Source organism: Stegodyphus dumicola, chromosome X1 (genome assembly GCF_044657685.1).
Source record: "Stegodyphus dumicola isolate Sdum_Otavi_A_Nest chromosome X1, ASM4465768v1".
Lineage (NCBI taxonomy): Eukaryota > Metazoa > Arthropoda > Arachnida > Araneae > Eresidae > Stegodyphus > Stegodyphus dumicola.
Window position 1 is genome coordinate 20,985,008 of NC_140780.1, and position 17,403 is coordinate 21,002,410.

Consider the following 17,403-nt stretch of genomic DNA (forward strand, 5'->3'; position numbering starts at 1 on the left):
GACTAGTGTGAGAAAGTATAAAAAGAAAAAAAAAAAAAAAAAAGGTAACACCAATACATATGCTACAAAAGGAGCCACACCCTCCATTCACATTACCTCCTAATACTCTCTGAAAGGTACGAAAATGTAAATGGAGAATGTATATCGTAACAGTGATGATGGAATCTCTTCGCTTCAACTAAGTACGCCTGCTGCCCGAGACATTTTGATGGCAATTACTGATATGTTTTGGGGTTCCTGTCTACTGTACAGCAGTGGGAGTGAAATACATGCACTCTCCGTGTTGGGGATAGTGTATGCGATTACGCACGTGCCCTCTTGTAGAACAAGTCTGTAAAAGTCACTCACCACCCACCCATCGGTAGAAAGAATCACCGCGGCGTGGCGAGATGCGAATTGGAATTTAATAGCGGGAAAGGCAATAATCAAAATATGACTTAGAATTTCCTTGCTGATGGCTTCGTGTGTATGGGTATGTGAAAGAAAAACTGCAGCTAAAAATCGATGATATACGTGACATGGAATAGGCGAAACTTGCTGGCGATGAATAATACAGGGGCAGAAGTCTAACCCCACAAGGATGGATCCGAAAAACAAAAAATTCTCATTGGCCCAATTCCAAACCACAATGATTCATGTGCAGGGGGTTTATGGCAGGCTATGATGGCCGAGGTGATGTATGGCATCGGTAGGCATCAATCACAACGCCCATTAGAGGGAAGAAATCGACGCTCACGTTATGGCTATCTTCTGGTTTCTAATTGGCCAATACGTTTTCTATTACTATATTTTTATTTTTCATGAGTGTAACATTTCTGGCGGAACATTTTTAAAATAATTCGAGTGGATCGCAATCCACTTTGCGAACGTGCGATTCCTATTTAATGGGTGAATGAATAACAGAGCGATAAAATGCTGTAGCAAACAATCTTATTAATCATCGATATCACTGCAGGAAAGATATTAATGAAATGCATTTTCTACTTTATAAAGGATACAAAACGTCCAATTATTCTCGGTTTATAATAATATTGTAATACTGGATAAAACAACTGTAAATATCCTGAGATCCATTTGAATCGAAAAATATTTTTAAAGAAAATTGTTATATGGGATAGCAACGAGTTTACTTTTCCAAAATACATACGCAGAAAAATAACAGCTTATAATTAACCTTTGTTTCTAGCATCAATAATTAATTTTGAAATGACTATATTGAAATCTATATTAAATATATGTTCTTCTAAAATCGGTCAAGGAAATTTTCATTGATATTTTATTTTACAGTTGGTACATTCATATGTTCATTTTTAATTACAGAATATACCTTTTTCCTCACTTTTCCCTTTTAACTTAAGCGAAAGCTTTAGGGAATATAATAATTATAGAAATTGGAAAGTGCGTGCATCTTTGTTAGCAATAAACGCAATTTACTTCATTATTTATACTTAATAAGAACATGTGAAAATGATGTCTACAACGAATAAATTTCATTTGTAATATTGAAGCAATATTAATAATCTGATACAATACAGAAAATTTCATTTTTATTTTTCTGTTTGAACTGCTTTAATGTAACTCAAGTGGTCAGATGTAATTGCGACATTCGCACATTTTGTGAACGTGGTTAATTTAAAACTTGTGCTTAAAATAGCATTTACATTTTTCTCAATTGATAATTTTGAAAACCTTTTAAGCGTAAAGGAAGAAAGGACACAAAACTGTTTCAGCTCATGATCACTCATTTTATAGCTGGAGGTTTATCTCCTTTAATTGTGAAAATCTGCTCTGTATTATGGATGAATTATTTATATAGACTTAGACCAATCAAAGTTAGCAGTCTACTAAAGTTGATAGACAGAGTATCAACTGATTGTTTTGATTATGGGAAAGCACGCAAAGTCTACCTACCTAAGAGGAGGGATGCTTTCATGGAGAATTTTCTATGGTAAAATGGTTCGTATTCACGTTGTTTCAGTTCATGCTCTGTAAAGACAGCCTCCCTTATTAGCGCTGCTGTTTTCAAAACGTAGAATTGTAGAGATGGTAACATCGTCTGGACTAAAAGTTTGATACATTTTCAGCTAATATGCTATTCTATTAGGTGATTATTTTCTTTTATTGAATGAAAAAATTACAGACTTCACTACAGAGTTCTAATATGTTTTTGACATGAACCCTGAGCGAATGAATATTATTGGTAATTTTTATAATCAGATTTCCAGTTATATATAACATTTTTTCCCACACACGAACGTAGTCTGAAGTTATAAACTTTGTGGAGTTTTAATTTTTAATATACCTTATGCGAACTTGCTATCTGCTTTGCTAAGAATCGTGTTTAAGATGTGAAAAAAAACTGTTTTTTTTTTTTTCAATTGTATGCTTTTGCTTTCGAAAACTTTTTGATAAAAAATAAAATGCTTGCAATGGATTTTCTAAAGATTCTTTGATGCAACGAGAAAATAATAAATCAAAGGTTTGAAACAGAACGAAATAAATAATTTTAAGGACACTCTAATCCTTTTCTCAAGGTATAATTTGATTACGCTCCATATTTTGCTATCTTTTAATTTCAAGAATGATTAATATATTTTTCTAGAGTGGCTTTATTCGTCTGAAATACTGAGTAACAATGCAATGAAACGTGATTTTGTTCAACTCGTTAAATCATCAGTGCATCCCGGTCTCTCGATTCATCATTTTCTTGTTTAACAATTCTCAGGAATAATGCAATCCTTTACATCGAGACTAGATTTTGCAAATGAAAGCCCGAGGGCATTTATCAAAGTCGCTTTTTGTCAGCATTGGAGGTCTCGATTTAATCTTCTTATTGGCGTGGCTTGAAAACTGCAGATATTTGTTATATGCCAAAAATTTGAAACAGCAAGACTCTTTTCTCATCTGAATTTCTTGAATTAATTACATCATGAGAAAGACAATTTTTCTTCTGTTTGTTATGTTAGAAGCACCTAGGGAAACCATTCGTTGGTCGATAATACCCTTATAACCTCTGTTCTCCGATATCGATTTCATTAGTGTTTGTTTAGAATTCTGAGAAGCATCTCTTCTGTCGTTTTCTCGAAAGTATTCCCTGAATTGCAGAACAAATATTTTATTTGATGACATCTATATTCTCTTATTTTCGACGAGCTATTTTTGGTCAATGGAAGCTCTTTTCTAAAATTAACATTGTTGTTTCAACAAAAATAAAATAAAAATAAATTGATAATTATCATATTAACATAAAACAAGTAATTATATTTAGAATGGTTTCACTTCGTTGAGATCATACCACTTGGGGAATTTCACTTTTACGTTTAAATTATTTTGTGTTGAAACGTGGTTATGTAGATTGTAGAAAATAAAAAAGTTAATGAAAGCTTCCGAAAACTCATTACCTGCTTTTCTTTCTACCGATTACAGTTAACGTTAATAACTAATATTTATGCGCTTAAAAACAAGTAAATTTTGTAAGAATTTCTAATATGATAAGTTTAAGAATGTGAGGAAGAGAATTTTCGAAAAACGAAATGATTAGTTTTACCACATTCGCGAGTAGTTTTAATTTTAACTTGAGCTGGGTTAAAAGCAACATAAATTAGAAACAAAGAAGTACTCTGAGATCCACATACCGGTAATATTCTTTTAAATAATGGAATCGAGAAATGTGAAAATATTATTATGTTCTTTTTTGGCGAAAGCGTTTGCTGCATTAAATCACGTACCACTTCTTGCGATCATTTGATTATCTCATTTATTGATAGTTAGACAAGATGTAATAAAAATTACATACTTAAAATTGGAATCTGTTATACTCAAAATTTTTATTTTTCAAATTTTTCCATTCAAAAATGCTAATTATCACATGCAATATTGTTAAGTAATTTGAGTATGGCAAAATACACGTGGGCTATTTGCTTCAGAAGAAGAATACCTTCGTGAAGGACTTTCTAGGGAAAACTGGCTCGTATTCACGTTACACAGGGGAGAATCAAAATAGAAATCATACACCCAGCTCGTTTGGCTGGATTCGAACTCGGGTTTAACTACCAGTATTAAGTAATTTTAACCACTCGTCCCATATGCAATACAGAATATTTTCCTTAATGTTTATGCATATAATTACATAATTTAACTGAGTTAAATGATACTTTCCAGCCAATCCTCTTTCCATTAAAGAGGAAACATTAGCTTCAAGTCATATTTTAAAGCTTTTAACGAAAGATTGCAGTAGATCTCTAACAAAAGTCTACGGTACTTGGGTATTATCGCAACCACCTTGGTGTAGATGGAAGAAAATAAACAACTATTTTATTCTAAGTAATTATATTGTTGCGTGCGTACGGGTTCGTTTGAATTGAATGCACAAGTCCGATGAAAAATGAACAAAATTTATTATTGTCAGAACAAATAAATCAAACTGCTTAAACTTCTCAAGAGAAAATCTTACAATATCTCAATATCTCACAGTAGTTATCTTTTAATTACTCAAACGTTCAATAGAACTTATTTTAAAACAGCTAAAAAGAAATCTAATCCGCGAATTCGCTACAGTCAACAAGAGCAGTTTTCTAAACAAACTCTTAAAACAATAACAAACTAACTAAATAACAACGAACTGAGAGGTTTTCCTCCTTTTATAAATTTTTAAATCGCGCGCGAGAATTTTCTCGAACTTTCTCGAAATCAAAAAGAGATATTTATTTATTAAATGTTAAATGCACGCGCTCTTGTATTTTTAATCTTCCCGCTTAGCTTTCTTTTAATATTCGTCACGCGCTGCACTGAACGGGGAATAAAACAATTTTATTTATAATTCAACTAACATTAGCTATTCAAATACCAAATCCGTAACTATATATTACATACGTATTCTACGGTCAACATATTTATTCCAAAAGGCAATCAGTAAACGGGTTTTTGTTTCTGTCGTGGGGCAATTTTCGTAGCGATCGCTTTGAGAAAGATTTCAAAGCATTGTTCCTTTACTGATTTTGCGGCAAAATAATATATTTCTGTAGAAATTTCAGCTCTCTTTCTCCTATTATAGGAAAATCTCACAAGCACAAAATTTAAAACTGAGTTTAAAAAAAATTCAATTGGATTTAAGACAAAATCATTTTTCTATAAAAGCTGCCACGCATACTATGACGATGTTGGAAACTGAATATCTGTCATGCGCGTGGTTGTCTAAAAAATTGTTACACATGTGGTTAACAGAGTTTGGTATATTCTGGAACTTAGGCGATTTCAGCTAAGGCGGTTACGATAATACAAGAGTAACAAATCTATATGCAATACCATTCCAAGAAATAATTTAGAGGGTAATAAGCATATACAGTATATTTCGTTGCCTTCCCATTAGAAACATTATCTTTAGAGATAGTGTTTCTATCTCTAAAGATTGTGTTACTAATCATTTCGGTACCTTTTAGAAGGTTGTAATCTTTCTCTGAATGAAGCTGAACAATTTTTCCCTATTTCGGTGAGAGTGAAGAATAATAAATATATATGTAAGATACAACAGAATACAATGGCTGCTGTAAAAATAATTGGCGACCTCAAAATTAACCTTCTAGTGTTGGTGCTCTCCCCGCTAAATTCACCTGTTCTCTCAAGTTCGAGATCATTCCAAATTATATAACACTACTTGAGAAAGGTAACTAAAACTAATATTAACCAATCATAGCCTTAGAATACTCTCTGCACGTACGGGGGAGGTACAAATGCTGAGTCACGAGAACTACCCTCCCCCTTTTTTACTGACTTGTGCCATGCAAACAGCTCTGTGCCGCTTATGCTTCCCTTCTTAAAATGACGTCGTAGCTTTTTATATGCGAATATAAAAATTATTTGTATTCAAATATGATCGAAAACTAATTTGACTGCAAAGGAAATAATTTTTGATGTGCCTAGAAATAAAGATGGTGATTTGCCGAAATTAGTGTACTCAATGTCTTACTCCTGCCTGCCACCCAGCCATGCCTACAGCCAGAAGTTAAAAGTACCGGATTCATGACTGCGCACTTAGTGATATTTAACTTTCATCATATTCTGTATATTTTACGCATGAAATCTGTATAGCCTAATGTGCGTTGCGTTTATTAAAATTGATTTTCCTAGTATTCATACTCAAATGCGTATTCGTTGTACTCGTACACATCGAAGTTTTGGAATATATAAATCTAATCCCTCAAACATATTTATTAAATCTTTGTTATATTAATGTACTCAAATATTTGTTTACCACTTGGAAATGCCAACAATAGAAATCGGAAAAGTAAGCATTATAATTGTTCCCCGTATTCAAGGAAATCTCTTGATCTTGACAAAAATCCTTTGACAAACAAGTACTGTAACGACAAACAATATACTATTTGGAAAGTAATAGACATATGACACACATTTCATTCTAAATTTCAACTGTTCTAAATGACACTGCTTATATCAGGTCAGTCTCAGTCTTGCCTTTTAATAAATTTCCGACTTTGCTTCTTTTCTTTCATAGGATATTAGACGCCAAACAGTTTTCTCTAGAAAGATATTTGCACGCATATTGCCTATTAATCATCGATGAATTAAATGTACGTTTCCCTGTTCTTATAACGGTTTTCTTCTTTTTCCAATTTATTACTATTGTCGATAAGAAGTTCCTAAAAGTATCAATCTATTTTGTTCTTTGTTTATTAAAATAACTTAACTGAGTGAGATATTTCTAACTTTTATGCCTACCAGTCGAAAAAATAAGACCGCTGAACATTGGTATTTCGACTCGCACTCACATTCTGACGAGCGGATTGGCTGCATATGCGTTTTAGTGGTCCCTATTATATATGACGTCAATACAAGCAAGTTTCCCTTAAAGTAAGTTCTATTAAGGAAATCTTACTCCTAAGCAGATAGCCCTCACATGCTTTGCCATAATCCAAATCTAAACTAATCTTATATTCAGGATCATTTTTCCATAGTCTAAATCAGGGGTTCTCAACCGGTGATACGCAAGAGAAATATAGGTGGTACGCAAAGAAGCAAAGTGTTTTTAACAATTAAATTCAAAAATTAAAACCCCAACATCCTGATTGAGATTTTTCTCTAACACTCGTAAATTTATGCGATCTGAGCTTTGTTCAAGAGTGGTGGTGGTAGTATTAAAGGTTTCCAATTTTTGATTAGCTGGTACGCTAGTCAAAAGGTTGGGAACCGCTGGTCTAAATGATTCAACAATGAAACTATGTGTTTCCCTCTAGAAGCATCAAGTTGACGCATATATCTTTTTAAGAAAACAAAAATGCCTGGAGCATATTATCGTGTGCTGGAAAAGATCCCAGCCTTTCTTAAAGCCTTATTTAAATTACTTAATGGCAATTCATTTCATGAACTTTGATTATAACTCATCCCATCAAAAGCGTTGAATTTAGGTGCTATAATTTGACACTTCATTTCCAAAACTTTTATTTTTTCCCTGATACTTCGTTCTAAATAATCAAATTACACCCATAATCTTCTTATCTTATCGTATCGTATCTTATTTCATTTGAACAATTTAAATTGAAGAGTGGTTTAGTTTAATTAGGTTTATTCGTATTTCCCCCACATATGGAAAAAGACCTTGGAAATATATTGCAGCTAGTCGAGATTTGAAACCGAACTGAGATACCATTGTTCAGTGATTTGATAAGCTCAAACATTAATGATGCTTTAGTTAAAAGGAAACAATTTTCATATTCGGAAAATCACAGTATGCCGAATAATTTGAATAGTACTTTCCTTTCTTTTACTGTCTTGAGCTAAATGAAAATCTTCTTTGAAATCTGAAATCACAAAATACAGAACACAAAATTTCTTGCGAAATGAAAAGCGCTTCATGTAAATCTCGTACTCAACCACCATTATTCTACGGCCTTATCGTTTAACTGCTGGCTGGCTGAACTTTTAGTGCGAACCAATTTTACTTCCAGGCAACTAAAGAACCTATTATTTTTAGATTTATTTCTTTATGGACTTTAATTTTAAATATAGAATGTACGTGGATAAATATTTAGCTTTTACATTGATATCCCTATGCTATCCAGCTATCAATTTCCCCATGTAAAAAATTTCCCTAATGAAAACATTTGTAAATGAAGAAAGTTTCCATTGAGAAATGATGCGATCTTCAACGAATGCACAACTGTTAGATTAAAACGCTATACTGGAGTAGCTGCAATGCATTTTACTAATCTCATAAAACTAACTTCTTTACTATGTTCCTTAAAATTAATTTTATATGCAGTTCCAAATGTTAGTTCTGTTAACTTGTTTATATTAGCCACCTCTGTTAGTCACTGAAACAGTTTGACTCCAGACAAATAAGTCAGGCACTTGTAAACGCTGACGTCACTTACTTAAGAAGTGAGAGAACAACCCACAAAGGGAGCAAATGAAGGGTCTGCAAGAAGGGCTTAGCTCCACATTTTTAAACTTTCGGAAAATTTAAAAAATTCATTTTTTAAATTTATGTTCCAAATGTCTATCCTCATTAAAAGTCTAGTAAAAATAAATTTTAACAGCTACTCCAATGGTTTTTTTATTCCAATGCAAAAAATGATTTTTTAACCAAAAAGACCCATGAACACATGAACACAAAAATCTACCGAATTGGAACTAGGCTCTTCTTGCGGAAAACCTTTTTGAATAGATTAGAAGTCACTGACGTCACACGAGAGCAAACCTTGTAGTATATAGTACCCTTGATTTGACTAAAGCGTTTATAGGGTGTTCCCGCACAAGGATTACAAAATTGTAGCAGGAGTAGAGGGCACCCAAAGAACTAAGAATCATATAGCAATGTAGTGTCGGAAATGACATGTGCGTAGGGTAATGCACTCAGACAGCAGCTGAAGTGAAGGGACACCACAAAAATTAACATAAGTTTTAATTATAAATGTACATTCACAAACGTAACATATTAAAGAATGTGGTCGAAATGTCTTTCATGAGCTGTAATACAGGCCGGAGGTGTCTCGGAATTTCCCGGCAGCTACTGGAATGCGGGAAACCAGAGCTTCGACGTTATCAATGAGATTTCGTAAACCAGTGTTTTTAGGAAGTCATCATCAATTCAGCAAGCTAACATATATCACCGATCCATTGTTGGCTAAATGACCCCACTCCGTATATCAGATGAATATCGGCTCGGACCCATAAGAACGCTATATACTGCGTTAAGAAAGAATCTCCGACCTTCCACTGTTACGTGACTCCAGTCGTCTGTATACCCCTACCCTTCTACAAGTAAATAACCTTAGTATTGAGATACACCGCAGATCGGACATCATATAAGGAAAAAATGCATTAAACTGTCAATAAAGTTAAATGGAAAATACATCTCCCGCTCTTTTATAGTATTCCATTTATGGTCTCCAATTAAATGCAAATACTACACGTTCATATTATCGGCTCGTAGTTTAAATTTTTAAAAAAATACTATGTCTACTTTCTGTAATAAGTTTGTTACAATATAACCAACCAGTGTACTATGAGAATTTTAGCTGCAATACGTGTCAGAAATATTAACAGATACAGAATATTCTTGTAAGTTGCGCACGAAATCTACGTTCAAGTACTGCATATGATGTAGACAATTATGGTAAATGTGCCTTATCTGTTTTCTTTTCAGCCTTAGTAATGACAAAGGCTTTTCGCATCGTCATGCTTGACGTTCCCTCACCCACCATACTCGGGGAATCTGTGGAGCTGACATGCAGCTATGAATTGGATGATGAGCAACTTTACTCAGTCAAATGGTACAAGAACGATGTTGAGTTTTATCGTTATGTTCCAAACGACTGGCCTCCTGGACAATTCCTACCTTTACCGGGAATCAGAGTGGACGTAAGTGAATTATTTTCTCTTGTCTTCATGCAGCCCAAATGATATACCCCTTTTATTCTTTTCAATAGCAGGCACGACTGGAGTTCATCTTTTAAAATATATACAAATAGGTTTATATTAAAACGATTTCTTCAGTATCCAAAATATAACGAATTATATTTCGATTTTTCAACTTAATTTCATTTCTTATTACGCCCGGATCAATTCAAATAACATAAACATAATTAAAATTAATCAACCAATCTGCTACCATTGGATTACAGGAATTAAATTCCATATTTTTCAGTACATATATATGAATAAATGTGACGATTTGTTATGAAATTCTATTTGTTAAAACGAATAACAATAAATGGTTTAAGATCAGTATCTGAATCTAGAATCGTACGACAGAAAATATAGTAGACACTAATATCTCGTATTTATACCTGACCTGTAGACATTGTATCTTATATATATGGTTGAATTTTAGATGTTGTATCTAACATATATAGTTGAATTACACTGGTGTCCAAAACTTAAGCATAATTCGTAAAATGTTGAAAAAAGTGAGTAAATATAAGTTTAATTGTTCAAAATCAATTGTTTGCAAATGAAACAGTGTACATAGGAAAACATTTCAGTCGATGTCGGCATACGCAAAACATATGCGCACATCAGAAAGCGAATAAAACTGTTTCAGGCACCATACGGAGATCAGACAGGTTATGTACAACTCTTGTACTGAGGAAAGAGTTAAACGATCATAAAGGCCGAAGGATGGCATAAAGACGCCAAATGGACATGTTTTTGAAAGGAAGACTTATTGGATTGCTAGAATATGGATGATCAATCCTAAGTATCTCAAATTCTGAATGTGCCTCAGTGTGTGATCTCAAAACTGTAGCAGAGGTTTCACATTATGGGAGATGTTAACTCGACGATAAGTACAAGGTCGAACAAGAGTAATGACCATTCGTCACGACCGATATTTGGCAATAATTGCAGGATGTCAGAGGGACAGTTGTACCAGAGAACTCGCCACAGGATTACGAATTTCAAAACAAATTGTTTACAGCAGACTCCATCATGCTGGTCTGCATGACAGACGACCAGCCATTTGCATTTCTCTCAAGCCTGGGCGTAAACGCACTCGCCTAAATTGGAGTTAATCATCAGCACTGGAATTTGCAAGAGTGGGCCAGTGCGAATTTGAGGAACGAGTCTCTGTTTACTCTGAACACGGATTCTTGTCTAGAGAGAACGTGGAACTCGTTTTCATCCAAGAAACATCACGAAAAGGCAACAGTTTTCTTCAGAGGGTGTCATGGTGTGGACAGGCAGTATTCTGGACGGCCACACAGACTTTCACGTCTTTAACACGGGATCTGTTAACGCTGAGTTACAGAGACGAAGTTCTTGAGCCTTATATTCTCCTGCTTTGAGGTGCTGTCGATCCTGGATTCTTGTCCATGGATAATAACGCGCCTTGTCACCGTGCCATCCTAGTCGACAACTTCCTTTAAAGAGAAAATATCCAGCGCAGGCAGTGGCCCGCTCGCTTTCTTCCTGATCTTAGTACTATTCAGCATGCGTAGGATTTGTTCGGGAGACAAATTGCAAGTCTTATGCTCCCACCAAACCCCATTCCAGAACTGACAAGAGCTCTTCTTAATGCTTGAGGAGTTTGATTCCACAACTCATCCACACTCTCATAGCATATATAGGAAATCGTTGTGCAGCATGAGTGGCTACCGAACGCGACCACAAACCTTATTAAACTGTGAAATAACCTTATCTATTTAAAATTTTTTCACTAACGTACAAACTATTAGTGTGTGCTGTTTTTTTTTTTTTTTTTTTTTCAAACTATTTCTTTGGGTAATAAAAAGGATTAATATAATTCTTTCGCATTGTTTTCTTACGGTATAAACGCATTCCATTCCCGTCATTTTGACTTAGATTTCCTTAAATATTCACATAAACATCAATTACGCTTAATATTTGGACACCAGTGTACAACTTATATTAATTTTTATAGAGTACTGATTGGGATTACACCTATTTTTTACCATTACAGAACATTTCGCTACACAAAACATTCCTTTTAATTCTAGAACTGCCAAAATGGATCATCAAAGGTCCAAAATGAGTCTTGTTGTCCTCACTGCATTTACTTTTCAAAATTAACTTCGTAAATTTTTTAATTTTTGTAAGAATTCAAAATCATTCATCAAATAGTGTAAACCTAAATTACAGTTTTAATTTCTACACATCAATATATTTAGAATGACCGTGGAATTTGATCCTTCACCCAAAGCCAGTTAAGTTTCATTATCATTTATTCCATCTGCGTTTCTACTCTGTCACTGAAATGCATTTGAGCTACAGTACTAGAATTTGCTTAGCCTTTGATGCATGTTTCAGGTATTTTGCAAAAACGAGTGATAAGGGGAAAAGATGTTGTTTCGAAAATCATGGGAAGTCAAAAATTTTAAATTTCTTTTCTGGTCTACCAATCCATTACTAATTAATGCTTTTTTTACTTCGATTGTTCTAGAATGCTATAGATTAGAAGGGGAAAGTATAAAAAGTTATTTAACTATGGTGGGCTGAAAGCTAGGAAGAAGATATATTAAGTTTCATTTAGTTTTTCACCCATGAGGGTTTCTCATGTGAAAAGATCATGAAAATGCGAAATGTTAAAAAAATGAATCTTGTGGAGGAATTTATTAGATGATATTTATTTCTAAAGGTATTTTATATTTTTTAAGCACAAAAACATCTTTCTGGTAAGAGAAAATCATCTTAGTTTCTCCTCCATTGTAAGGTCTTATGAGTGTCAATGAACAAAAATGCATTTCGCTTTAGCACGTAAAATGTTTAATTAGAGATTTATTGCAATAAAGATGAAACGCCAGAAATCCTAAGTTTTATTTATATCCCTAAGTTGGGTGTTGATATTGTTCGCTAAATTGCTAACAATGATGTTCACAAAATGGTTAATTCCGTGAAATCTGCGTCATTGCATTTACAGCGCACGGTCCTCACTAAGAAATAGCAAAAATTTGTATTGATGATATAAATACAAAATTGATCTTATAGTTACATTATTTTTGTAAAGAATGCCACATAAATTTTAAAACACAAGTGTGAGAAAATTGTGTTCATTTGCAGAATAAAGCAACCGTCAATAAAAATCCTTCTGCTCATTCATATATTAAGAACGATATTTAAAAGGCAATTTATCCTTTAATTTTTAGGGATTCACGTACCTAGAAACGTATTTATTTTATGTTAAATGTGAAAAAAGAGGCTGCCATTTTGAAAATGTTACAAATCTAGGCTTCATAAACTTAATTTTATTCTTTCTATTACTGAACAGAAAGTTGTTGTTCTTTCTATTACTGAATAGGAAGAAAAGAGAAAAAACGTTACCTTAACCCAATGTAAGTACATGTATAAGCAAGATCACGCATATTATATAGTATTTATTCATATATTAGTTCCTTTTTATTTTGCATGAAAGTTTTGCTTAGGTAGCTGTATGGTTAGAAAAAAGCACGGTAGCAATTTCCACTAAAATATTTTCGTCTTATTTATACACTATGATTCAAAAATAAGAGATAAACTGAAATATCTCCGGCTTATTTACACAGGGTTATTCAAAAGAGGCACTGTTGACCGGTAAGTAAAAGCGTTTTGCTGTAGCAAATATTTATTCCCCATGCGAATTTGGAGCTTTGCGTTGATGCACGAGAATGAACCTAATTCGGAATAAGACGGAATATGCGTTGCATTATCTACGAGGCTGAAGAAAAATGATATAGCTACTCAAAGGAAGAAAAGATTCCCGAGTGCAAGCATTGAGCAGATTTTCCGTTTCCATCCATAGACCCGTGCATAAAATGAATGTCGATGCTCTGTTTTTGCTATGTATATCGTTCAAACTTCATATGAAGAATTACGATATATACGCCAGCAGAATGCTTTTATCGAAAGCTCAATGCTTCATTTCCGGATTCACCTTTCATTACAAAAATCGCTAATTTCGGTCCTCTCTACCTTACATTTTTGCCAGATATTTTTTAATTACCCTATAAAAAATTAATTGATTTATGTTGTGTTTGGACCGAGAACATAAAGCTAATTGCATTTGTACATTCTCCGTAAACTGGAAGCAATTTATGTGAAACGTACTTTATTGATAATTGTTACATTATTATCTTTAGCACCAATTCATTGTTGTTACGAAACGCATTATTCATATAGTATATTCTCCTTAGAAACTTAATGTTAAAAATACACATACGCTGACTAGTTTAACAACAGATAAAAACTTTTTAAATGCAAAATAGAAAGAACTTTATCACACTATTTTCTTTTCGGGAGCATTAATATTTTATGCTTGCATTAATGTTATATAAAATTGCATACTGCCATCTCGATTTGAAAACATTAAAAATATTGGGCAGCTTTGGTGTAAAAACAGTTCCGTAAGAGTTCAGTATTCCATCATGTGAGATTCTATCATAGTTCAGTATTCCATCTTATATACACAGAGATATACATACACGCAAACACACATACCTACCCACATAGTATTCTTGGAGGATTAATGATACCGCAAAGCCTTTGGATTGCTCAGATAATTTGCATAATATTCTTTCGTTAGACGTTTATAGCCAGTGCATATTCCATTTTATGCTGTATAAGAGATGATATAATTTTGTTCACTGTATCAATTTAACGGTTGCAAGACTTGAAGGATTTCAAAAGTTATAATTTTGCACTTAGATTATAAAAATTATTCGTACACTTGATCTTCCTTTTATTATGGTACATATTAATTACAGATTTTATCACTATTTGATATGTAAGCAGAGTGAATGTTGAAAAAGATCATCATTTAATATTGAAAGAAACTTTAGTAAATTCGGTTAAATTCGTCCTGGCGTGCTTTGATGTCACAGTTGTTTTCAAACGTGTTTCATGAGACTATATGTGGTGTTTAAATATCATATAGTCAAGCCATTCACCCAAGAATTATGCGTTCCTATTGACAGATGTAGTCCTATTGACAGAAAAAAGGCTATTTTACATATCTTTGTCATAAAACTAGAAACATAGCATTGTTCTGGAATATCTTCGTAGACACTAAAGTTGACAGCTGCAGTCACAGTACGAGAAGCAGCGGAGATGACTTGGATTCAGAGGTCTATTAAGAAGTATAACCAAGCTTCTAACAATAGTTGTGTAAAATCCTCTTGGCCTTCGACAAAAATCTGTTTACCCATCAGACTACCACACGATCCATAGCCCTCTAAAACACGATTTCACGGTTCTATATTTCTATAGTTGGGACATTTACGCCTTTCAAAACTTAGCTCTGAAAATCAGTATTTAATCACTAGCTTATAGGCTCTTGATAGATTTATGAATCAATATTCACCTATAAATCTCGAAAAAAGTATTGCAGATTACTTAAATTTAGAAAGCGTCAGTGCTCTCTTCTGAGATTTGCCAACAGCTCAGCGGAATTTTTCACAGCTTCGTGTTTCAGTAGTCAAATTTATTCAACTCTCTTTTCATTCATTGACTTGTGATTCCTACTTCTACCTTTCTGCAGCAAGAGAATTTCCTATTCCATTTGGCAACCGAGACAGAAATGTCCTGTACTAAGCTTGTTGCAAAGATGACATTCTCCTGCATTTGCATGTGCATTTGAAATTACAGCATCTCAAACTAGAGTATGTAGTTATGTTCAATTATTAAAAGTTTTAACCAAATCAAATAAATGACCATCATATATATATATATATATATATATATATATATCGCATTGTTACATTATAATTTTTAAATGATTTAAGTATTCTCACTTGTCAGTGCATTGCATTTTAGAACAATCATTCGGATTTTTTAAATACTAACGAATAAAAAGCAACAGCTTTGAAGAGCTTGGAAAAGTTATATAGTATCAATCAAAATGAAACAGAAGCAATCTTCAACTTTAGGTGAGTTTACCTGCACAAGCCTCATGCCTCCTTCCTAGCAAAATCCTCAAGGGGACTATTCACTGCTTTTCCAGTCATTTGGAAGTAAACAAGAAGTTTATCCTCTAGGGAGTCGATTTTTCTGGAAAGGTGAAAGGTTCGCTTATAAACCGAAAGAAAGAACCAGATGTATTATCTTCCATGAACTTTTGTTTTTTATAAATGATTTACGATTACCAAGACGACATATTGTTACTGTTTCCAAACGCATTCACTCCGATTTAAAAAGGATGAGTTCTCATTTTCATATCTTCAATACTGAGGCATGAATATTATCTTGCTGAATATTTTAAACACAAACTTGGATAGATAAATGAATATAATGGATCTGTATTAAAAAAGCGTTAAAAAGTGCATTTCCGCACACATAAATCAGTACAATAATGCCATGTATTTTTTTTTCTTCCTGTTGAATACCCAATAAAATGTGAATGTAAGCAATAAAATGTGTAATCATCGCTTATGGAATAGTTTCCATTCATTTGTAAAGATGTATGCCTTAACTGAATAACGTTGTTAATCTTTTAAAGCCTGTTGAGTTATCGCCATCACAGATCTTTTAAACGACTCTTTCGGAGAAAAATGAAACAGAAATCAGCATTAATTAAAGTAATTTGACTTTTAAGAACGATTACCTGCAGTTAACAGAAAGTCAATATAACTTTAAATCATCTCCTCGCACATAATTACTAAAGTAAATATCAATCGCAATAGCAAAATCTTTTCATCATTTGTAAAGTAACTAATTTACTTTTTGAAAGTAAATTTAGATATAAGTCGACATATCGCATTACAAACAGATATGGGCTTCCTGAGAAATCACTGTTGCGTGAAACAGTTGCACCCGTTATTGGCGGAGAAATCTGAGCAGCTGTGCTAATCGTATGACAAATTTCCTCAATACCATCCCAGTCTGTATGCAGATACTACTTGCGCCTCCGGAAAATAGTATCTGCAAGAATTATAGGAAGAGGATATATAAAATAAAGTGCAATGCAATTACTAAACACTAGACAGATATAGATATATAATTATCCCACATATAGATTACATTGATGCGCATAAGTAAAACTAATACAAACACTAGATATGTTACACTAGGTAAAAAAACATTAGAGAGTTCTATATGTCCTGTTCTACTGGGCCGATTGACGAAATTCAAATTGCGTTTTTTATGTCTCGAAAGCACGACTTAGAATATATATTAGATTTATACATAGTATTGTTCTAATATAGGTATTTGGACACAAAATCAGACTTTTTCTGAAATAACATACCATTTTTTTTTCATGTTTCAATTCTACGACTCAAATTACGTCAAACTACCAAGTTTTGTAAAAATCGCACGAGTTGTTTTTAAAGCATTAACTCTCAAAATTTTAGCTCCTCAATGTTAATTGTATTTGGTATATATTTATTAATATATCTTTTTTATTAAACTTATTTGAATACTCCTTTCACATTTCGAAATTCAGTTTCATTCCAAATAAAA

General features: G+C 33.3%; 1 protein-coding gene across 3 annotated transcripts in view; it reads left to right on the plus strand.

Moving 5' to 3' along the window:
• Positions 1 to 17,403, plus strand: part of LOC118185602 (cell adhesion molecule 2-like) — a 529,906-nt gene that overhangs the window by 364,690 nt on the left and 147,813 nt on the right. For all 3 annotated transcript variants that reach the window (XM_085807279.1, XM_085807278.1, XM_085807281.1), the window contains one exon: positions 9,662 to 9,876. In XM_085807279.1, the coding sequence (XP_085663405.1) occupies positions 9,662 to 9,876 (215 nt within the window). The remainder of the gene's footprint in view (positions 1 to 9,661; positions 9,877 to 17,403) is intronic.